This window comes from Pongo pygmaeus, chromosome 9 (assembly GCF_028885625.2).
Source record: "Pongo pygmaeus isolate AG05252 chromosome 9, NHGRI_mPonPyg2-v2.0_pri, whole genome shotgun sequence".
Classification (NCBI taxonomy): Eukaryota; Metazoa; Chordata; class Mammalia; order Primates; family Hominidae; genus Pongo; species Pongo pygmaeus.
Window position 1 is genome coordinate 74629027 of NC_072382.2, and position 24986 is coordinate 74654012.

Here is a 24986-nt window from a genome sequence, read left to right on the forward strand (position 1 = left end):
TAAAACTGGTTCCAGGCTGCATTTGGTGGGAGGGCCACAGTTTGCTGGCTCCTGTCCCAAGGCAAAGGTATAGTTAGGAGTGAGGAGGCAAAAGCAGAACTTAAGATGCTTTTCTTAATATGTCCTATTACTGCCTCCACCAGGGGATATATCTTTCAAGTTACAGCCCCTCTCCCCAACCCCCCAACAATACCCCCATCAAAAAAAGAGTCTTTGACTCCCTAGGAGTTCTTCACATTTGTTGTTATTTTTCTGGATTCTGTCCATGTCTGCTTTATAGGTCTTCCCAGAGAGGGTGAAGCAAATGCTAATTCACCATCTTGGCAGGAATGGGAAACCAAGTCAATAATTGTTTTCTTTCGTGTTTTATTTATATATTTTTGGCAGCAAAATTGTGTTTATTAAAAAAAAAAAATCTGGACTATGAACACACTTCACTGCTTTGAAGAACTCCAAGCCAAATAAAAAGACCAATCAAAATTAAAAGCAGTATAACTGGTCACTTTCTTAAAAATACATAAAAAGAATCAAATGCAACCGTGCAGGAAGACAATCACACCCATGTCAGAAGTCACGACTTCTTCCAAATAAAGAATATGACCCACCTGCCATATTGAATCAATATTTATTTCAGGACATGCCATGTCAAAATAAAACAAAGAGTCAACCCTTGCCTTTAACAATTATATTGTATTATAAAAGCACTTTACAACTCCATCCCATCTTTAAGTATAAGTTACTGGTATGTGGGCTAATGATTATCTGTAAGCATTTCTCTATTCAGATCCATAATCCAAGTGCTCTCTGAATATTACAAGGTGACAATAAGTGGGAAGTGGAGGAGGAAGAGGAAAGAGAGGGGATTAAGGTTCTCCCAGTTTAAGGTTTTGTTGCAATGAGGGGATGAGGAAGTATGAAGATATTTTTGTTGTCTTTTCATCTTTATACTGTGTTAATAATGCTTACAACATAAATTCAGCAGGCTTTTCCTGAGCTGTAACTCAGAAGTTTTCGTCCTGCAAACAATGTATTTACAAATGTGTTTATTAGCTTACACAGCAATCTCACAATAACTAGTAAAGATTAAAAGGGCACACTCCTAGTATATTTGTTTGCAGTGTTTTAAGGGAAATACATATTGCCATGGTGAAGCTCTAAATAGATTCGACGAAATATCTGAAAATAGAAAGTTGTTAAAAAAAAAAAAGGCAAAGAAATAAATATCACCAAAGAAAAAAGATTAATTGTAGCTTAAATATAAAACTAAATCACTAGTTAAACTATACAGATCTAATACAAACCAAAACCAGCCTGAAAGACCCAACCTTAAAAAATGCTAAAAAATAAGGCATAAATCTGCATAATATTGAGTTTTATTTCCATTCTCTCCTTTCCCTCTACTATGTATGCTTTACCTGATCTGCCTCTAGGGGCTTACAAGAAAACGGTTTCCGGTTTCCGTCTTCAATTTGACCTCAAATGTCCTGAGCAAAGTTTTTGCTATTCTGCGGAGGGTTCCTTTGTTGGTAAGCTTTAGACATCATTATTTCTACTAATTCAGTAGTTTTGATCGTAGTGCCAAATTTAAATTCTTCCACTGGTTCTTCTGGAAGGAATTAAACTTTTACAGTTCTTTGCCTGCATAGTATTTTTTAAAAAAGAAAACCCAAGCAAAATCTATTGCTTAAAGAGGTTTCTTATTTTTTAAACAAACAGAATAACTCTTGACAATTTTAAAACCTTGGGAGAAATAGTTCATTAGAACTTCATTTTCTTACCATGAAGAATTAAATACTAAACACCTGTTCTGAAGCACTTGGTTAATTTTCTCTCCTAGAGTCTAATAAAGCACATGTGAAAGAGCCATTTGTTTTAGTCGGAAATACATTTTATGTTATTCTACTTATAAGTACTCAGTATGTTCTTTAGGACTCATTTTGAAGATGCACCAGGAGCCTTTTCTCATTCAAGCACTGCCTACCATGATGGCTGAATTTTTACCTCAAAGAAGACAGTAATTTAGATCAGTGCTCAAGAATAATTTTGGACATCTTGGTCCGTAGCCTACAGCAAGTGGTATCTGTAAAATTAAAGGATAATTCCAATGGGCTTGGTCAAACTGGTGCTTTGCCATCTCTTGTTTGTTTTGAGGAAGTGGGGGGAGGCTAGGTAAGAATAGGGAAATAGGGAATGGAGGTAAGGGAGAGGTGAGAAAAGCAAGGAGAGATAAAGTAGGCTGTGAACATACTGCTCGTTAACCAAGCCATACTCATACTGTTGAGATTTCCATCATTTTAAAGTACATTATCATAACATTAAAAAAGAAAAAAATGTTAAGAAAATGTATCTAATTTTTAAAGTTATCACTGGAATATGCTGAAATATTTTGGCTTTTTGTAAAATATAAATAACGAAGACACTGACTTTTGTTGTGCTTGTGAAGCTAATAGATCATCTCCACGAGACAGGCAGCAATGATGAATTGCAATACGTTATTACTGAAGGGAAAAGGTTCAAGCCAATATTCACACTGCAGTCAATGAAAGAGTAAGGGGGCCAAAGCAGTGAGCTTCTGAAGAAGGTTGAAGATGACATGGGAGATTAGCAGGAACAGCCTCCTTCACTGACTGGTTGCTCCTGAGGCTTTTCCAGTTTTATGTCAATCACTGAAACAAAAGTTAAGAAGCCATAAATGGGAAAGTACAATTTCAATTCTTCCCAACACCAGCATTTCTGGGATGGCCCTTATATTCCTATTTGTCTTCAGAGCCTACACAGTCACTATTTTCTACATAGCCGCCTCACCATATAAGGTGCTCAAATGGAATAAACTTGCTTATATCTACTATATGCAACAAGGGTCAGAATGAGGTACAAGCTCTATTTATGGGTATCTATCCTAAGGAACTTATTCTACAGCGGCAAGAAGTGATATGAAGATGATGTTCCTCATAGAATCATCTATAATATAAATCTGAAAATAGCCTACAAGATAGTTCCAACAGCAGAGGAAACATTTAATAAATAATGGGACTTCAGGCCAGGTGCCATGGCTCATGCCTGTAATCCCAACACTTTGGGAGGTTGAGGCAGGCAGATCACCTGAGGTCAGGAATTCAAGACCAGCCTGACCAACATGGCGAAACCCCATCTCTACTAAAAATATAAAAATTAGCTGGGCATGGTGGCTCGTGCCTGTAGTCCCAGCTACTTGGGAGGCTGAGGCAGGAGAATCACTTGAATTCAGGAGGCAGAGGTTGTGGTGAGCCGAGATTGCGCTGCTGCACTCCAGCCTCGGCAACAGAATGAGCCTCCAGCTCAAAAAAAAAAAAGGCGGCAGGTGCGGGGACATACTTCAACTCAATAGAACATTTTTTGTTGTTGTTGCTTTTTTTTTTGAAACATATTATGTTTTATGTTGTTGTTGTGTTTTTTTTGGGGGGGGGGGAATGGAGTTTTGATCCTGTTGCCCAGGCTGGAGTGTAATGGCGCGATCTTGGCTCACTGCAACCTCTGCCTCCTGGGTTCAAGCGACTCTCCTGCCTCAACCTCCTGAGTAGCTGGGATTACAGGCATGCACTACCACGCCCAGCTAATTTTTTTATTTTTAGTAGAGACGGGGTTTCTCCATGTTGGTCAGGCTGGTCTCGAACTCCCGACCTCAGGTGATCCACCTGCCTTGGCCTCCCAAAGTGCTGGGATTACAGGCATAAGCCACCGCACCCAGCCTGTTTTATGTTTTTTATGAAAACATATAACATTTACAAGTGGGAAGAGCTGACTACAAAGTGCTACAAACTATATGGCTTAATAAAAATGCCTGCATATGGAAAAACACTAGAAGGTGAATATGAAACGCTGAAAACATCAAATTAAAAATCCTTAGAATTAACTAATATTAGATGTTCCAATCCTTGGAAATGAACTAATATTATGTCCTGTTTCTGAAAGCAGAGGCTACAATAAAGCTCCACTCTATTTCTTGCCTGTGTCAAGTAGAAAGCTCAAGTGTTAGAAAAACAAAGAAATGAAAATTTGATATTCTATGAGGAAAAAGCCTAGAGTCAATGGGACTCAAAATGAAGAGGCAAGGACACAGGGATTCTGAGAGTTTCCTGCTCATTTAAAAGCAAGCAAACAAACACAAACCCTCTCACTGATTAACAACGAGAAGCAGGCTGCAAAGGGTGCACTTGGATAACCAGACATCATTTGCTATAGAAAACAAATGAATTTCTATGCCCCTAAGTCATCAGTTCCTGGTTGTAAAAGGCAATGGCACAATATTCTTTAGCCATGCAAGCAGGGCTCTAAAGACTAGTGTTAATAATGAAAAATTTCCGATGAAATAAAAAGGATACTGTCTTCTCTGCTTCTGTCCTGTGTGCTTTCCATTCCCGGCAAAGCTGCTGCTACACGTCGAAAGAGCTGTGGGAAAGAGAGAAAAGTGATAATTGAGAGGGAACATTTAGCAAAGGGTACTGAGGTTTATGATCACTGTACAGTGAGCTGTCTAATGCTGGGCGCAGTGGCTCACACCTGTAATCCCAGCACTTTGGGATCCACCTGAGGTGGGCAGTTCACTTGAGATCAGGAGTTTGAGACCAGCTTGGGCAACATGGTGAAACACTGTCTCTACAAAAAAACACAAAAATTAGCCAGGTGTGGTGGCACACGCCTGTAGTCCTAGGTACTGGAGAGGCTGAACCTGGAGGACTGCTTCAGCCCAGAAGTGGAGGCTGCAGTGAGCCGAGATCACGTCACTGCACTCCAGCCCGGGCAACAGCGCAAGACTCTGCCTTTAAATAAATAAATAAATAATAAAATAAAATGTCTATTCATTCTATAAACGAGTATTATATAAAAAGCAATATACCAAATACAAAGAGGTATAAAAACATGATTCCTGTTTTTTTAACTGGTGAGATAAGACACGAACAAATAGCTATGAAATAAGCAGCAAAAATGTCATTTGAATAATAAAGTATTACAGAAACGCAGAAAAAGGACAGATCATTCATTTAACAAAACTGTATAGTAGCATTCCTATCTTTCATATAAAGAGTGAGGTTCAAGGCTGGGCGCAGGGGCTCACACCTGTAATCCCAGCACTTTGGGAGGCCAAGGGGTGTGGATCACGAGCTCAGGAGTTCAAGACCAGCCTGGACATGGTGAAACCCTGTCTCTACTGAAAATACAAAAATGAGCTGGGTGTGGTGGCACATGCCTGTAATCCCAGCTACTCAGGAGACTGAGGCAGGAGAATCACTTGAACCTGGGAGGCGGAGGTTGCAGTGAGCCAAGATCACGCCACTGCATTCCAGCCTGGGCGACAGAGCAAGACTTCGTCTCAGCGGGGATGTGGGGGGGAGAGAGTTAGGTTCTGAAGTCAGTGTATAATATATTGTGAAAGTCAGTCGAGTCAAAATTATCCTTCATCATTCATTAGAAAAGCACTATGTTAGAGATTAATACACCACCCCTCAAGTCCAACACAGCTGGCTTTTCTTCCATCATTGGAATGAGTGCCAGTGGGAGTGGCTGGCTTGTGTTTGAGGTATGAAGCTATGAAAAGTATCTTCAACAGGAGAAACGCACTCAAGCCTGGTGAGGTGTTTACTTTTGAGAGGCGTATGAGAACAGATACCGGAACAAGTTTATACTTCTTATATTGTCCCAATCTTAGGCATACACCCACTGGGTACAACAGCCAGTGACACTGCCTGATTATTTCAATTATTTTTTAATTAAGCACACAGTGTAAACCCATAAATTAAATGCATATGTGCTGTAACTCCTTTGTACCAAGTACTTGCTTACTTGAGGCAGTGTATCAGGCGGCCTCATTCTGTGTCTTTGAGACACAGAAATGAACAAGAAAAAACAGTTTTTTAATTCAAGGAGCTCAAAATCTGGTAAAGGAGATACTCAAACAATTCTTTATATTACAATGTGATGCTACAAACAAAGTAAGTGTAAAATGCTCTGAGAATACAGATGTAACAAGGTCCAACTCAGGAGGCTGAAAAAAATCTTTTAGGAGGTAACATCTGAGTTGAGATTTAAAGGCAGTCTTAAAACCTCACTTGGCTGAAATACATGCATAAAATGCTCAGGGTTTAAGTGCTCTATAAGTATTACTGAATTAAATGAAGAAAGAACAGAATGCCTAGAAGGACACAGATAAGAGACTGGAACTATAACTAATATGTTTAAAAATGTATCAGGCCAGGTGTGGTGGCTTGCGCCTGTAATCCCAGCACTTTGGGAGGCCAAGGAAGGCGGATTACGAGGTCGAGTTCGAGACCAGCCTGGCCAACATGGTGAAACCCTGTCTCTACTAAGAATACAAAAATCAGCCAGGCATGGTAGCGCGTGCCTGTAATCCCAGCTACTCGGGAGGCTGAGGCAGAAGAATCGCTTGAACCCAGGAGCCGGAGGTTGCAGTGGGCCGAGATCTTGCCACTACACTGCAGCCTGGGAGACAGAGCAAGACTGTCTGGAAAAACAACAACAACAACAACAAATGTATAAAGGAGCAAATCGTTAAATTTTGATCTGGTAGACAAAAGCCTGATAGGGTAGGTGCAGGGATATGAAGATTGGGAAAACTCTAATTGTCTTGTTTCTACAAGGTTCAGTAGCTTTTTTAGAGATGTACCAAAATTAGGCTTTACCGCAATATTCAATCCACATCAGCTATAAGACTTTGAATTGCAGAACGCTTACCTTAACATCATTTCTGGTACACCATCAAAGATCATGTAGATATATAAATTACCATCATGTCAAATCAATATAATATTAATTATATACGGTGAGTCTGTCTGGATTAATATGTGAATATTAGGTTTGAAGCATAGATAAATATTCTAGCTGAGTGTGGCGACACGAGCTTGTAATCCCAGCTACTTGGGAGGCTGGGGTGGGAAAATCAAGCAATTGAGCTCAGAAGTTTGAGACCACTGGCAACACAGAGAGACCTTGTTTTAAAAAACAAACAAAAAACATTCTAAATGTAAGAGTGAATGCTGCAACAATTAATGACTGTGAAAGCTGTTAATTTTATGAACAAAAAAATAAGTTGGCCGGGCACGGTGGCTCACGCCTGTAATCCCAGTACTTTGGGAGGCCGAGGCGGGCGGATCACGAGGTCAGGAAATCGAGACCATCTTGGCTAACACAGTGAAACCCCCTTTCCACTAAAAAAACACACAAAAATTAGCTGGGCATGGTGGCGGGCGCCTGTAGTCCCAGCTACTCAGGAGGCTAAGGCAGGAGAACGGCGTGAACCCAGGAGGCCGAGCTTGCAGTGAGCTGAGGTCACACCACTGCACTCCAGCCTGGGCAACAGAGCCAGACTCCATCTCAAAAAAAAAAAAAAGTAAAAAATGATAGAAGTTAAATGAATAGAGAAATACAGTGTTATTAGTCAGACAACTTTTTAACTTTCAGATAACCCTTTACTTTCAGATAAAGAGTATATACCTTATTTATTTATTTATTTATTTATTTATTTATTTATTTATTTATTTTTGAGAGAGTCTCACTTTGTCGCCCAGGCTGGAGTGCAGTGGTGCCAACTTGGCTCACTGCAACCTCCATCTCCCGGGTTCAAGTGATTCTCCTGCCTCAGCCTCCCAAATAGCTGGGACTACAGGCACGTGCCACCAGGCCTGGCTAATTTTTTGTATTTTTAGTAGAGACGGGGTTTCATCATGTTGGCTAGGCTGGTCTCAAACTCCTGACCTCAAGTGATCTGCCCGCCTCAGCCCCCAAAAGTGCTGGGATTACAGGCATAAGCCACTGTGCCCGGCCCTATACCCTTTTTAAATTAAAAAAAAAAAAAAAAAAAATCTTGGCCAGGTGCAGTGCCTCACGCCAGTAATCCCAGCACTTTGGGAGGCCAAGGCAGGTGGATCGCAAGGTCAGGAGATCAAGACCATCCTGGTTAACACAGTGAAACCCCATCTCTACTAAAAATACACAAAATTAGCTGGGCATGATGGCACACGCCTGCAGTCCCAGCAACTAGGGAAGCTGAGGCAGGAGAACTGCTTGAACCCGGGAGGTGGAGGATGCAGTGAGCCAAGATGGTGCCACTGCACTCCAGCCTGGGCAACAGAGTGAGACTCCATCTCAAAAAAAAAAAAAAAAATCTTTATTTGAGAAGGGTCTTGCTCTGTCACCCAGGCTGGAGTACAGTGGCATGATCATAGCTCACTGCAGCCTTGACCTCCTAGGCTCAAGTGATCCTCCCACCTTGGCATCCCAAAGTGTTGGGATTACAGATATGAACTATTATACCCCGTTTAAACCAGCAAGGGTTTCTAAAAGTTTAATATAAGGTTAAGCAATCCTGATCTTTTGTATGAGCATTAAACAATGAATTAAAAGCAGAATACAAACTTTGTCAGCTCAAAATTTCATGCATCAGGAAAAACTCCAATGTCCATTAATAAACCACCTTTCATCAAGACATAAAGAATACAGGGTATGAAGGAAAACATATTTTATAGAAATTGAGTCAAAAAAGTGTTCTCCCACCAATATCAGCTGAAAACTTGAAAATAACCATCTATTTATTATCACAAATAGGCAGTAAGTATAGTGACTACAGAAACAATCTAGTACCTGACACTGTGACACTCTATCAAACTTTAACAGCATTTTGGGGATACATTTTTTATTTTTGTATACAGAAATTCACTGTATAATAGCGACATAGACCCATCTTTTTTTTGGAGATATGGTCTTGCTCTGTCACCCAAGCTGGAGTGCAGTGGCACAATCATGGCTTCCTGAGGTCTCGACCTCATGGGCTCAAGTAATCCTCCCACCTCAGCCTCTCAAGTAGCTGGGACTACAGAGGCATGCCACCACACCTGGCTAATTTTTGTATTTTTTTGTAGAGAAGAGGTTTTGCCATGTTACCCAGGGTGGTCTCCAACTCCTGAGCTCAAGTGATCCGCCTACCTCGGCCTCCCAAAGTGCTGGGATTACAGACATGCACCACCACACCTGGTGGCGCTATGTTTTTTTGTTTTTTGTTTTTTTAAAAGGAGTCACTGTCACCTAGGCTGGAGTGCAGTGGCACAATCTCAGCTCACCACAACCTCCGCCTCCTGGGTTCAAGTGATTCTCCTGCCTCATCCTTCCAAGTAGCTGGTACCACAGGTGTGCACAACCACACCGGGCTAATTCTTGTATTTTTAGTAGAGATGGGGTTTCACCATGTTGGCCAGGCTAGTCTTAAACTCCTGACCTCAGGTGATCCACCCACCTCAGCCTCCCAAAGTGCTGAGATTAAAGGCATGTGCCACTGCGACTGGCCTGAAATGCCAATTTTGAAAGAAGTTCTACTATGGGTAAAATACTATGAAACAGCATTGCATGCTACAGAGAAATCATTTGTGGTAGAAAGAATCGATCAATGCAGAAAACTACATTGTATTAATAGTATTATTTTAAGAAATTGCCACAGCCACTCCAGCCTTCAGCAACTACTACCCTGACCGGTCAGCAGGCATCAACATCAAGGCAAGACCTTCCAACAGCAAACACATTATGATTTGCAGAAGGCTACGATCAGATGATCATTAGCATTTTTCAGCAATAAAGTATTTTTTAATTAAGATACGTACATTGTTGTTGTTGTTGTTGGTTTTTTTTTGAGACAGAGTTTTGCTATCTGTCCCCCAGGCTGGAGTGCAGTGGTACTATCTCGGCTTACTGCAACCTCTGCCTCCCGGGTTCAAGCGATTCTCCTGCCTCAGCCTCCTGAGTAGATGAGATTACAGGCATCGGCCACCACATCTGGCTAAATTTTGTATTTTTAGTAGAGACAGGGGTTCGTTGTACTGGCCAGGCTGGTCTCGAACTCCTGACCTCAAGTGATCCACGCACCTTGGCCTCCCAAAGTGCTGTGATTACAGGCATGAGCCACCACGTGTGGCCAGATATGTACATTGTTTTTACAGACATAATGCTATTAATAGAGTACAGTACAGTATAAACATAACTCACACACATTGGAAGCCAGAAAATTCATGTGACTCATTTTATTGATATATTCACTTTATTGTAGTGATCTAGAGCCAGACTGCAGTATCTCCGAGGTATACCTGTATGCAGTTTTGGCCTCAATGATTTTAACACCTGGCTATCTAGTCAGAATGTATATTCAGCACATTTCTCTTTCAGTAGAGATGAGGACAAAGGAAAAGAAGTGGGAAAGATTTCACAGGGAAGAGTTTCCTGAACACATGTTCACAGATAGAAAAGTACAAGGTATACTTAAGAATACTTATGTAGTCCAGACTGGTTGGAGCACAGAATATGTAAAATAATTACGATAAGGATATATATATATTGGAGGCCAGACTGAGAAAGACCTTCCCTCACATCCTGTGGGTAAAGGAAGCCACTAAAAATAGTAGTTTGCTCCCAGACTTCCATCAATAATTCCATTGTCTTAATATGGCTAAAGAGATATAGAAATCACATAGTGAAATTGAAAGGTATTAAGCAGAATGGCAAAAAGCAAAAAACTAAAAGGTAAAGTGGATAGCAGTACAGTGTAGTAGTTAACAGCCTGGGCTTGGGCCCTAGGTAGGCCACTTAAGTGACAGATCATGTAATCTTCGTTCCTCTGTTCCCTATCTGTAAGATGGGCTTAAAATAATAGTATACTTGCCTGATTAGATTATTGTGTAAGTTAAGGGAAATAATTATGCAAAGTGTTTAGTACTGACCTGCTATATAGAAAGTCTTTTTTTTTGAGACGGAGTCTCTCTCTGTTGCCCAGGCTGGAGTACAGTGGCACGATCTCAGCTCACTGCAACCTCTGCCTCCTGGGTTCAAGCTATTCTCCTGCCTCAGCCTCCCGAGTAGCTGGGACTACAGGTGCCCGCGCCACGCCCGGCAAATTTTTTGCATTTTTAGTAGAGATGGGGTTTCACTGTGTTAGCCAGGATGGTCTCGATCTCCTGACCTCATGATCCGCCTGCCTCAGCCTCCCAAAGTGCTGGGATTACAAGTGTCAGCCACCACGCCTGGACTGAAAGTCTTTTTTTTTTTTAAGTAGCGACCAGGTGCGGTGCCTCACGCCTGTAATCCCAGGACTTTGGGAGGCCAAGACAGGTGGATCATCTGAGGTCAGGAGTTTGAGACCAGCTGGGGCCAACATGGTGAAACCCCGTCTCTATTAAAAATACAAAAAAAATTAGCCAGGTGTGGTGGCAGATGCCTGTAATCCTAGCTACTTGGGAGGGTGAAGCAGGAGAATCGCTTGAACCGGGGAGGTAGAGGTTGCAGTGAGCCGAGATTATGCCACTGCACTCTAGCCCAGGCAACAAGAGTGAAACTCCATCTCAAAAAAAAAAAAGCAGCTTTATTTCTGCTAGAGACAATAACTCTATCAGAGATAAATGAACTCATGGGCCTGCAGGCTTGGGGAACAGAGAATTTTGCCAAATGTTATACAATTCTGCAGTGAATTCTAGGACTAGAACAAAACACCCACAGGCTCAATTCTGCTTTAAAAAGGAACTATAAAAAACTGGTGGGAAAGATGTGGGGGTTGGGGGAGACCTTTTAAAAATATTACAGCAGAGCTGAAACTTTCTTACTTAGGAATATCTAGAAATTGTCCCCATAATATCACAACTTGCTTCTGACATGAAATATTTATTAAACTGCTTGCCTATTCAAGATTCGTAATCTTTTCGGCTCTTAAGAATACTAAGTTTAGGCTGAGTGCAGTGGCTCACGCCTGTAATCCCAGGACTTTGGGAGGCAAAGGTGGGGGGATCATTTGAGGTCAGGAGTTCGACCAGCTTGGCCAACATGGTGAAACTCCATCTCTACTAAAAATACAAAAATTGGCCGGGTGTGGTGGCAGGCGCCTGTAATCCCAGCTACTAAGGAGGCTGAGGTAGTAAAATCGCTTGAACCCGGGAGGCGGAGGTTGCAGTGAGCCAGAGATCACTCCACTGCACTCCAGCCTAGATGACAGAGTGAGACTCTGTCTCAAAACAAAACAAAACAAAATCCAGGTTTATTATCAGCTAGCTTGAAAACTGAAAATCTTTTCAAGAGGGAGGCATAGGAAAGGTTTGGCTACTTTCTGAGTAGAGCTTGTGAAGATGGAATAAAATTAGGTTTACAAGTTTTCAGACTTTTAAATAATTAAAATAGGTTCTCTTTAGTGAAAAGTACATAACAAAGTATTCCAGGGCAAGTATTGCTATATTCACATATATCTACCTATTTTCATTATATATATACATATACTGCTTCATAACATCTATTTTAACATTCCTTAACATACGGCCCAGCAGTTCTACTTGGGGGTATATATTCAAAAGAATTGAAAGCAGTAAACAGATATTTACACACTAATGTTCACGGCAGCATTATTGACAATAGCCAAAAGGTAGAAACAACCCATCTGCTATATATGTAAATACATATTATATATTATACATAGTATATCCATAAAATGCAGTATTACTCTGCCTTAAAAAGGAAAGAAATTCTGACACCTACTACAATATGGATGAACCTTGAGGACATTATGCAAGTGAAACAAGCCACACACAAAGGAACAAATATTGTACGAGTTGACTTATATGAGGTACCTAGAGTAATCAAATTCACAGACACAAAGTAGAATGGCTGGCTGTCAATGGCTGGGGGAAGGGGGAAACGAGTTATTATTTAATGGGTACAGAATGTCAATTTTACAAGAATGAAAAGGGTTCTGGATGCATAGCAGTGATTTTTGCACAATAGTGTGAATGTACTTAAAAAAAATCCTATTTTGTCTAAGGAAAATGGATACAATCTTAAGATAATGAACACAATCTTAGGCACAAACTCTTGGCCTCAAGCAATCCTCTCATCTCGGCCTCCCAAAATGCTGGGATTTTAGGTGTGAGCCACTGCGCCCAGCCCAAGAGAGGCACTCGCTAAATATTTTCTGGACTAGTCTATTTTTTCTCCATTCCTATTGTCATTATTTATTGTTGAAAAGTACATGGGGCCAGGCACAGTGGCTCATGCCTGTAATCCCAGCACTTTGGGAGGCCGAGGTGGGCGGATCACCCGAGGTTAGGAGTTCCAGGCCAGCCTGGCTAACATGATGAAACCCCGTTTCTATTAAAAATACAAAAAATTAGCCAGGTGTGGTGACTGATGCCTGTAATCCCAGCTACTTGGGAGGATGAGGCAGGAGAATTGCTTGAACCCGGGAGGCGGAGGTTGCAGTGAGCCAAGATTGCACCATTGCACTCCAGCTTGGGCAACAAGAGGGAAACTCCGTCTCAAGAAAAAAAAAGAAGTCACGGATGTTACCTTGTAGACTGTCACTTAATTTGGATTTGCTTGTTGCTTCCTAATGTTTAGTTTTACCTTACTCACTTTTTGTCAGTAATACTACAGAAGAGATAGTGTCTTTCTTAGTGTATCATATCAGGAGGCACCTTATGCTGATCTGTGCCCTTACTGGTGAAGTGAATTTTAGCCACTTGGTTAAATTAAGGTAGAGCTGGTCAAGTTTCTTCACTGCCAAATTACCAACTTTCCTTTTGTGATTAATAAGTATGAGAGGAGATTCTTTGCAATTATGTATATATCTTATTATTCTTTGTCAAATTTTCACTTTAAGGTTTTAATATCAATTGGTGATTTTTGCCCAAATAAATCATTACTGTGACATCTGAAAAAAGATTACTAAATATCCTTTCATTGTCTCATGGTCTACTGAACTCTGGAGCTAGGCTGGGTCAGTAGGGCTGTGCAGTGCCTCTTGTGCCTGTCTCTGTCTCTTGAAGTCCTATTTACCATCTCTGGAAGGCTTAGTTTGCAGTCTCAACAGCGGGGTAGACTCCCAGGAAGAGAGAGAGATTTGAGCCTAGTTGATGATATATAAAATACAATGAATTTGTCTCTGTGTCCATCACGTTCTGGATCCGGAGAAATAAGAGAATTGCTAATGAGTTGGTGCCATTCTGTGTACTTTCTATATCTTGAACTCTAAGAGATCTTGTCCCTGGGTCTTCTGCTAAGGATTTACCACCTGACTCTAGTATAGCATCACATTACAGATAAAGAAAATCAAAATATCTTACCCCCAAATAACGTTCTTTTTGCCATAAATAGCCCCACAAAGGGCCACTTTGTGAAGAGAAAACTTGCATCTGTAAAACATTTCTATTTACATAAGTAGATTTTTCCCCTTCCAGGTTCTCCCAATCCTGAAGAGATTAACTCAGAGTCTAGCACCTTTTAAAGGTCTAAATAAGAAACACTTGCCACCAGGCAGTGGCTCACTCTTGTAATCCCAGCACTTTGGAAAGCCGAGGTGGTTGGATCATTTGAGCCCAGGAGTTCCAGACCACCCTGGGCAACACAGGGAGACCTTGCCTCTATAAAAAATTAGCCAGGTGTGGTGGTAGGCTCCTGTAGTCCAAGCTATTCAGGAGGCTGAGGTGGGAAGAGCATTTGAGCCCAGGAAGTTGAGGCTGTAGTGAGCTGTGATTATGCCACTGCACTCCAGCCTGGAAGACAGAGGGAGACCCCGTCTCAAGAAAAAAAAAAAAAATTGCTTCTAAGGGTAGCCACCTATGAGACTTCATTTACATCAGTGATTCCCAACCTTTTTGGCACCAGGGACCGGTTTCCTGTAGGACAATTTTTCCATGGACTGGGGTGCAGATAGTTTTGGGATGAAACTCTTCCACCTCTGATTTTCAGGCATTACTTAGATTCTTGTAAGGAGTGTGCAACCTAGATCCCTCCAATGTGCAGTTCACAATAGTGTTCATGCTCCTAGGCGAATATAATGTTGCCATTGATCTGACAGGAGGCAGAGCTCAGGCTGTAATGCTGGCTCACCCGCTGCTCATCTCCTGCTGTGTGGCCTGGTTCCTAACAGGCCACGGACCAGTATTGGGCTGTGGCCCAAGGGTTGGGGACCCCGATCTACATCGTAATAACCTTGGTCTCCACAACCTTTTATCTTAGCCTAGACACTCCTTTCTATTGATTCCAGGTCTTTAGATAACTCTTTCAACCACTTGCCACTCAGAAAATCTCTGAATCCACTTACGACCTACAAGTTCCCCTCAACTCCCACCACCACTTTGGGTTGTCCTACCTTTCCAGACCAAACCAATGTCTACCTCATATGTACGGACTGAGGTCTTACGTTTCCCTAAAATGTATAAAACCAAGCTGTAACCCAACTACTTTGGGCAGATGTTCTCAGAATCTCTTGACTGTGCCGTGCCTCTGTGGAGGTTGCAGTGAGTGGACATTGCACCACTGCACCCCAGCCTGGGCGACACAGTGAGACTCCGTCTCAAAAAAAAAAAAAAAAAAAAAAAAGACTGACTCAGGCATGATCACTCATATTTGGCTCAAAATAGACCTCTTTAAATATTTTACAAAGTTTGGTTTTTTTTGTCAACACTCTGGAGGAGCGGAAAACTTCTTTTCACATGGTGTAAGACAGAAAGGGTAAAAGCCTATTTCCATAATTTAATACAGCATTTAATGTGCATATAGAAAGAGCATAGAACACAAGCCCAGAGAGAAACTCTACTATTAACTACCCCATTATTATAGCTTTGTAATCTCAAGGATATTTACTATCTCTAATTCTCAGATTCATTCTAATAAAAAGGGGATACAGTCGTGAAGTTCAAAGGACACAATGATGATGCTTCTCCTTGGAATACCCTCCCAGTTCAATTTGCCTAGCTGACACTCATCCTTCAGGACCCATTCCCTGTTAACTCCTTAAAAAGCTTCTCTAACTCACTCTCCAGTTCCTTAAGTCTTCTCTCTCCTGTCTAATAAAATCTTTTTTAAAAATACAGACAGTGTCTCACTGTGTTGCCAGGCTGGAGTGCAATGAAAATGTGATCATAACTCACAATAGCCTTGAACTCCTGGGTTCAAGCAATCCTCCCGCCTCAGCCTCCTGAGTAGCTAGGACTACAGGGATGTGCCAAGGCACCCAGCTAATTCTTTTTTTTTTTTTTTTTTAACGTTTTCAAATAATTTATTAGGAATTTAAAACTGAAAATAAAACCTGGAAAAAGAAGTTACAGATGTGGAGAGAACAGACACCGGAGGGTGGTAACTTGCTGGCTTCGAAATACTATGTAACATCTTAAAAAAAAAAAAAAAACCCAAACAAATCAGCAAACGGAATTCCAGGGTTCTGAGCCCATGGCTGGGCCCAGTGGGGTGGAAGGGTCCGGGTATGGGGGACAGGGAAGCTAAGTGTCTCAGGACTCAGCTCAAACATGTAGAAAATTAAAAATAAAAACCAATAAAATGCAGCTTCTTTTATTAGGAAACATTAAAAAAAAAAAAAAAAAACCCAAAACACGAACAGCCACACATCTCAGTAACAAAGATTATTGCTTTGTGTTCTCAGGGCTGATAGGTTAAGCACCTCACACAGACAATTAACTCTCCGAAGGCGGGGTTTTCGGCAGTGTGTGGGGGCGATGCTGGGGAAGAGAGCTCAGGCCCTGGGCCTTAGAACTGGGGGACAGGGACACACAGAAAGGGGATGGCAGTGGGTGGGTCTTGGGCCTGCCACGCCAGTCAGGCCACTGTTAATGAAGGTCCAATGCCCTGAACCTCTCTTTTTCCTTAGAAGGGGGCTCTGTCTGGGGTGAGGGGCTACCAAGGGACTCTGGCTGTGGGGTCATCCTGATGGGAAACTTCAGTGAGAGAATGTGAGGGTTCCCTGAGACGCCTTTTGCTTTCCCCTGGGGTCTGCCCTCGCCAGAGCATCCCCTAGGCACCCAGTTAATTCTTTATTTTTTGTAGGGATGGGGGTCTTGCTGTATTGCCATGGTCTCAAACTCCTGGCCTCCCAAAGTGTTGGGATCACAGGCATGAGCTACTATGCCCAGCACTAAAATATATACTCCAAGTAGCACCAGTAGTTCTTTCAGAGTATTTACTGCACTGATTGTAACAGCCTATTTTTACTTCTCTATCTTTCCCTCTAGACTTTAAACTTCTGGAGAGCAAGGCTCTCATTTCATCTTTGTTATCCCAGTACCTGACATGCAGTAGATATTTTTCAAAATGTTAGCTAAAACAATAATTAAGGGGTGTGAAAACACACTAGAAAGCAAAAAGTGGCCAGACACGGTGGCTCATGCTTGTAATCCCAGCACTTTGGGAGGCTGAGGCAGGCGGATGACCTGAGGTCAGTAGTTCAAGACTAGCCTGGCCAATATGGGGAAACCCCATCTCTACTAAAAATACACATATACAAAAAAAAATTAGCTGGGCGTGGTGGCTTGCACCTGTAGTCCCAGCTACTAGGGAACGCTGAGGCAGGAGAAGCACTTGAACCTGCGAGGCGGAGGTTGCAGTGAGCCGAGATCACACCATTGCACTCCGGCCTGCTCGACAAGAGCAAAACTCTTGTCTCCAAAAAAAAGAAAGCAAAAAGTGCAGTACAAATGTTTATATTAGTGCCTTTACTTGCTAGCTGTTTTGGGTACCTATTGAAAGTTAATTGTCAGATTAATTCTTTGGGTATAACTATCCACAATACTACTCAGCAGACCAACACAGACTTCAGAGAGCTTATTTTCATATCAAGTTACAGATGTGGAGAGAAGAGACACCGGAGGGTGGTAACTTGCTGGCTTCGAAATACTATGTAACATCTTAAAAAAAAAAAAAAAAAAAAAAAACCCAAACAAATCAGCAAACGGAATTCCAGGGTTCTGAGCCCATGGCTGGGCCCAGTGGGGTGGAAGGGTCCGGGTATGGGGGACAGGTCCGGGTATGGGGGTCCGGGTATGGGGGACAAAGAAAATCTGGCAATACTTACGCCCACTGAATCCTCCTGACCTCAAAAACAGAGCAAAAAAAGAAATCAAGGCCAGGCGCAGTGGCTCACGCCTGTAATCCCAGCACTTTGGGAGGTCGAGGTGGGCAGATCATGAGGTCAGGAGATCGAGACCATCCTGGCTAACACAGTGAAACCCCGTCTCTACTAAAAATACAAAAAATTAGCCGGGCGTGGTGGCGGGCGCCTGTAGTCCCAGCTACTCGGGAGGCTGAGGCAGGAGAATGGCGTGAACCTGGGAGGTGAAGCTTGCAGTGAGCCGAGACTGTGCCACTGCACTCCGGCCTGGGCGAAAGAGCGAGACTCTGTCTCAAAAAAAAAAAAAGAAAGAAATCAATTTATTCAGTTCTAATGGAAAAAGAAGTATAAAAGGGATTTCAAATTTACATGCATAAGAGGGTTACAGTGAGGGAAAACTCTGACTAAATTAGATAAACTTCAACTTGATAATAAACAAATGCCTGCCGGGCACGGTGGCTCACGCCTGTAATCCCAGCACTTTGGGAGGCCGAGGCGGGCAGATCACAAGGTCAGGAGCTCCAAGACCATCCTGGCTAACACAGTGAAACCCCATCTCTACTAAAAATACAAAAAAAAAAAAAAAAAAAAAAAATTAGCCGGGTGTGTTGGCAGGCACCTGCAGTCCCAGCTACGCAGGGGGCTGAGGCAGGAGAATGGCGTGAACCCAGGAGGTGGAGCTTGCAGTGAGCCGAGATCGCGCCACTGCACTCCAGCCTGGGCTACAGAGCGAGACTCTGTCTCAACAAAACAAAACAAAAAAACAAAAAACAAAAAAAGCCAATTATGAGTATCTTCAATTAAATATAAAAAAAGGATTTAATGGCTGGGCACGGAGGCGGATCACCTGAGGTCAGGAGTTCAAGACCAGCCTGGCCGTCTCTACTAAAAATACAAAAATTAGCCAGGCGTGGTGGCACATGCCTGTAATCCCAGCTACTCAGAAGGCTCAAGCAGAAGAATCGCTTGAACCTGGGAGGCAGAGGTTGCAGTGAGCTGAGATCATGCCACTGTACTCTGGCCTGGATGACAGAGCAAGACTCCGTCTCCAAAAAATAAATAAATAAATAAAGGATTTAAGGATTTAATTAACACAAGCAAATATAATTGGAATGAATGAAAGTTAAGAGACCAAAAGATTAACCAGTAGGTACATGAATCAGAGAAATATGTGTTTAAAGAAAGCAACAGGGCCAGATGCAGTGGCTCACGCCTATAATCCCAGCACTTTGGGAGGCTGAGGCGGGTGGATCACTTGAGTGTAGGAGTTCGAGACCAGCCTAGGCAACATCGCAAGACTCTGTCTCTTTTTTTTTTTTTTTTAAAGAAGAAAGAAAAGAAAGCGACAGGCTGGGCACTGTGGCTTATGCATGTAATCCCAGTACTTTGGGAGCCCAAGGCAGGACATCACTTGAGCTCAGGGGTTCAAGACCAGCCTAGTAACATAGTGAGACCTCGTCTCTACTAAAAATTTAAAAAATCAGGTGTGGTGGTGGACGCCTGTAGTCCCTACTTGGGAAGCTGAAGTAGGAGGACTGCTTGAGCCCAGGAGATGGAGGCTACAGTGAGTTATGATGGCGCCATTGCACTCCAGCTTGAGACTATTTCAAAAAAAAAAAAAAAAAAAGCTAGGTAAGAGTAATAGGTTAAAGTGATCCCACAGGCTCTCCCCCATCCTTATTTTTAACTTTGAAAGTTATTAGAAATACCTCAGGAAAGCTTCCTTGAAAGGTTATGTGTGAAGTCTTTCCCTCCAGACCAGTGGTTCTCAATACCTATGGGGCATCAGAATTACCTGGTAAGCTTAAAAACAAACAAAACTCCAGATGCTTGGGCCTCACCCTCAAAGACTGATTCAACTGATGTGGGGTGGGGCTCAGCCATTCGTGTTTTATTCAAATATCTCTGGATGATTCTAATGTGCAGCTAGGGTTAAGAACCAATGCTGTAATAATAATTTGTAAGGGTGTGAAACAATCAAATCAAAGAAGGGAAGAAAAGACACTGAGTACTTACTCTGTTGGAATGTTTACGTATTTTCTCATTTTAATCCTCTTATTTGTGAGGAAAATGTTAATAACCCCATTTTAAACAAATCTAAGGCTAAAGAATTCGCCATAGACCAAATAAATGGCAGAGCTGAGATTCCAAAGCTCGTATTTTTTATAATACCTAAGCTGCCTAGTATAAATGGAGTATTTTTTATATGGAAAGCACTGTGAAAGGGCTATGTGAAGAAACAGCTAACAATCTTGGGTAAGAATAATTTGTTTTGTAAAATACTATTACACATAAATGACAGACATAAAAAGCTAATCTATTTTTTTATGACAAAAATTTTAAGCTGGGTACAGTGGCTCATGCCTGTAATCCTAGCACTTTGGGAGGCCAAGATGGGATGATCACTTGGGCCCAGAAGTTCGAGATCAGCCTGGGAATAAGGAGATCCTGTCTCTACAGAAAATTAATTTAAAAAATACCAGGTCAGGCACAGTGGCTCATGCCTATAATTCCAGCACTCTGGGAGGCCAAGGTGGGCAGATCACTTGAGGCCTGGAGTTTGAGACCAGCCTGGCCAACATGGCAAAACTCTGTCTTTACCAAAAAATACAAAAAGTTAGCTGGGCATGGTGGCACACGCGTGCAATCCCAGCTACTTGGCAGGCTGAGGCACGAGAATCACTTGAACCCAGGAGATTGAGGTAGCAGTGAGCTGAGATCGTGCCATTGCACTCAAGCCTGGGTAACACGCAAGACTGCGTCTCAAAAAATAAAAAAATAAATTAAAAATTAAAATATATCCAAAATTTTTTAATCTATAGTTTTAATATATTTAACAAACTTGGTGCTTTCTCCAAAACACTCCAATTAGATTAAAAGAATCAGTGTCACTAACCTAAACTCAACTCAGGACATCCCAAAGTGGGCCAAAAAAACTTTACAAAGGTTTTCAAATTCAAACTTACTTCTTGGTTTAAAAAACAGAAAAATCTATTTTTTAAACGTCAATGATATGCTAACAAAGGCTTCTGCCATATTAGGAATCACAGATGACTAAGTATGAGACTAGTACAGTTTGTAATACTTAAAAAAAAATCTTCATATTTACTGCGTATCCAGTTTTTTTTTTTCTTTTTCTTTTTTGAGACGGAGTCTCGCTCTGTCACCCAGGCTGGAATACAGTGGCGCAATCTCGGCTCACTGCAACCTCTGCCTCCTGGGTTCAAGCGATTCTCACGCCTCAGCCTCCTGAGTAGCTGGGATTATAGGCGCGTGACACCATGCCCGGCTAATTTTTTTGAATTTTTAGTACAGATGGGGTTTCACCATGTTGGTCAGGCTGGTCTTGAACTCCTGACCTGATAATCTGTCCACCTTGGCCTCCCAAAGTACTGGGATTACAGGCATGAGCCACTGCACCCAGCCGAGAATCCACTTTCTAGAAGACATTCTAGGGCATCTTTGCTGGAACAGCTTCTTTCCCTAAGAAACTTATTAAGTCCACGCTGACCTCCAGGTGTATGGTATTTTATTTGTAATTTCTAGGAGGCAACAGACATATTTAAGTTGCAGTGACAGCTAGTACAGGAATTAGTTCAGGGATGATGACAAGCTGAATATGGTTCTCTGTAGAAACTTTCAGGTTGAATATTTTAGGCCATAATTTTAGGGCTAAAAATTTTTTTAGGGATAATTTTAATGTAAAGAGATACAATGGAGAAGGAGATTTCAAAATAAAATCACTATGACTACCAGTTCTTACCTTGTGAAGTTAACTATTTTATAGGCAGAAATACCACCCTTCCAAGAGCAAACTAAGCTAATCAGTTTTACCAACTTACAGAAAAAATTCCATTATGAAAGTAAATGTTGTAAGAGTAAAGAGTGTTTTATACATAACTGAATTCTTATATGAGTGTTCATTATTTGTGGACTTCTGACTTTATTTTTATTTTTATTGAGACAGAATTTTGTTCTCATCACCCAGGCTGGAGTGCAGTGGCACGACCTCGGCTCACTGCAACCTCTGCCTCCTGGGTTCAGGGAATTCTCCTGCCTCAACCTCCTGAGTAGCTGGGATTATAGGCGCCCACCACCACATCAAGCTAATTTTTGTATTTTTAGTAGAGACTTTGGCCCTGTTGGCCAGGCTGGTCTCGAACTCCTGACCTCAAGTGATCCTCCCGCCTCAGCCTCCCCAAGGTGTAGGGATTACAGGTGTGAGCCACCACGCCCAGCTGCTTTTGACTTTTTGCTAGATCTCCATCTTAATTTTGGTAGTATTTCTTAAATGAAAGATTATTATTTTATTACTTGTATTTATTTTTTCAATTACTCTTAACAGATCATTTTTTACAGAAGAGCCAGTCATTTCTTTCCTTTCTTGAGACAAGGTCTTGCTCTGTCTCCCATGCATGATCATGGGTCACTGCAGCCTCATCCGCCCAGGCTCAACCAATCCTCTCACCTCAGCCTCCAGAGTAGCTGGAACTACAGTCAACACACCACCATGCCTGGAATTTTTTTTTTTTTTTTTTTTTTTTTTTTTTTTTTTTTTTGCAGAGACACAGTCTCCCTATGTTGCCCAGGCTAGTCTTGAACTCCAGGATTCAAGCAGTCCTCCCACCTTGGCCTCCCAAAGTGCTGGGATTACCGGGCATGAGCCATCGTGCCTGGCCTGATTACTTTTAAATTTCAAGTGAGATCCTGTCAAATCGCTGATGAAAATGGCTTCCTCTCTCACTGGGAATAAAATGCCAGATCCTCACTACTGCCCACATGGTCTTAAGACCTCTGTTCTCCATAACTATCTCTGTGAGCTCTTTTCTTATCATATGCCCCTTCCTTCACTCTACTCTAACCTTACTAATTTCCTTACTATTCCTTAAACATGACAAGTTCCTTTGAATTTGTCACTGCACTTGAAGCTTGGCATGCTCTTCCCTGGATGTATAAATGGCTCACTTTCTCAATTCCTTCAGTTCTTTGCTCAGATATCACCTTATCAGACAGGCTTTCCCTCCTTTTATAAGACATCAATATATCATAATTCCCTTCACCAGTATTCTTTATCCTTCTTACCCTACTTTATTTTTCTGTTTTTCTTTTCTTTTTTCTTTTTGAAACAGTCTCACTCTGTCTCTCAGACTACAGTGCAGTGGCATGGTCTCGGCTCACTGCAACCTCCGCCTCACTGCAACCTCCACCACCCAGGTTCAAGTGATTCTTGTGCTTCAGCCTTCTAAGTAGCTGGGATTACAGGTGAGCACCACCACAGTCGGCTGATTTTCGTATTTTTAGTAGAGACGGGTTTCACTATGTTGGCCAGGCTGATCTTGAACTCCTGGCCTCAAGTGATCTGCCTGCTTCAGTCTCCCAAAACGCTAAGATTACAGGCATGAGCCACCGTGCCTGGCCCCTACTTCATTTTTCTCTATAGAATTTATAACCTCCTTAAGGATTATATTTCACTAATTGTCCAACTCTCCATACCAGAATGTAAGCTCCATAATGGCACAGACTTAGGTATTTTGTTCCATTATTGTATCCCCAGTGCCTATAACATAACTAGGCATGCAGGAGGTGATCAACAAATATCTGAGTTAATTAATGACTGAATAAAACTTGATCAATATAATTTCTCTGTCAGTTCATATTCATTATATACATAGATTTCTGACCATTCAGTTATATCAAAGTCCTACTGTGGGCTAGGCATGGTGGCTCACGCCTGTAATCCCAGCAATTTGGGAGGCGAGGTGGGCAGATCACCTGAGGTCAGGAGTTCAAGACCAGCCTGGCCAACATGGCAAAACTCCATCTCTACTAAAAAATACAAAAATTAGCCGGGCAAGGTGGAGCATGCCTGTAATCCCAGCTATTCAGTAGGCTGAGGTAGGAGAATCACTTGAACCCTGGAGGCAGAGATTGCAGTGAGCCAAGATTGTGCCACTGCACTCCAGCCTGGGTGACAGAGTGAGACTCCCTCAAAAAAATAAATATATAAAAATAAAAAATAAAGTCCTACTGTGTTAAGGATATGAAACACAAAAGGATAAATTAGGGTGAGGTTAAATTTGAGAGAGGCAGAATAATATAAGGCTTAAGAGCTCAGATTTTGGAACTAAATAGACCTGGGCTCACACTGCAGTTTAAGTTATAATCTTAAGCAAGTTACTTGGCCTCTAAAACTTTGGTTTCATATTAATGAAATGAATATACTTATCTACTTCATAGGGATATTGTGAGAATTAAGTTAAACACTTGGTACATTAAGTGGATCTAGCAGATAGTATTTAGGCAATTCTGGGGAAGTTATATAATTTCTATGCCTCAGATTTTCTCCCTAAAATCAGACCAACAATAGCAGTTGATTCGTAGGATTGTTACATAGATTCCTTCTTGCATTCGACAAGTATCTAAGCACCTAGATATTGTATATAAAGTGCTTGCTAGGAAGGCAATATGAAAGATTTTAAGTGAACATTCATGGCATAGTATTTACACTATGTGTGCTAGGTAGTCTTGTATCATACATATGTTAATTTTTCTCCTTCCTAGAAGCATCCCCAGTTACCTATCCAAATCAAATACACTCAGTTCAGCTCAGATACTTTTTTTGGGGATTTTTTTTTCTTTTTTGAGATGGAGTCTTGCTCTGTCGCCCAGGCTGTAGTGCAATGGCACAATCTCAGGTCACTGCAACCTCCGCCTCCCAGGTTCAAGTGATTCTCCTGCCTAAGCCTTCCCAGTAGCTGGGATTACAGGCGCCCGCCACCACGCCCAGCTAATTTTTTGTATTTTTAGTAGAGACAGTTTCACCATGTTGGTCAGGCTGGTCTCGAACTCCTGACCTCAGGTGATTCACCCACCTTGGCCTCCCAAGGTGCTGAGATTACATGCTTGAGACACTGCGCCCAGCCGATAATGCTGTTTTTTAAACAAAGCATTCCTCGACCATTCTAACTATATGTGATCTCATTCAATTATTCAATAAACCTCTTTCTGCCAGCATTCGTTTTGCTTCTCTCCTTTTTATTTATTTTTATTTTTTTTGAATCAAGGGTCTTGCTCT

General features: G+C 41.8%; 1 protein-coding gene across 7 annotated transcripts in view; it reads right to left on the bottom strand.

Moving 5' to 3' along the window:
• Nucleotides 1-608: 608 nt before the first annotated feature.
• The window catches only part of RAB6A (RAB6A, member RAS oncogene family), a 112418-nt gene continuing 88040 nt past the window's right edge, over nucleotides 609-24986 (bottom strand). For all 7 annotated transcript variants that reach the window (XM_063672078.1, XM_063672074.1, XM_063672075.1 and 4 more), the window contains 2 exons: nucleotides 4362-4428; nucleotides 609-2666 (listed from right to left, as the gene is read on the bottom strand). In XM_063672078.1, coding sequence (XP_063528148.1) covers nucleotides 2602-2666; nucleotides 4362-4428 — 132 coding nt within the window. In that variant the 3' untranslated portion in view covers nucleotides 609-2601. The remainder of the gene's footprint in view (nucleotides 2667-4361; nucleotides 4429-24986) is intronic.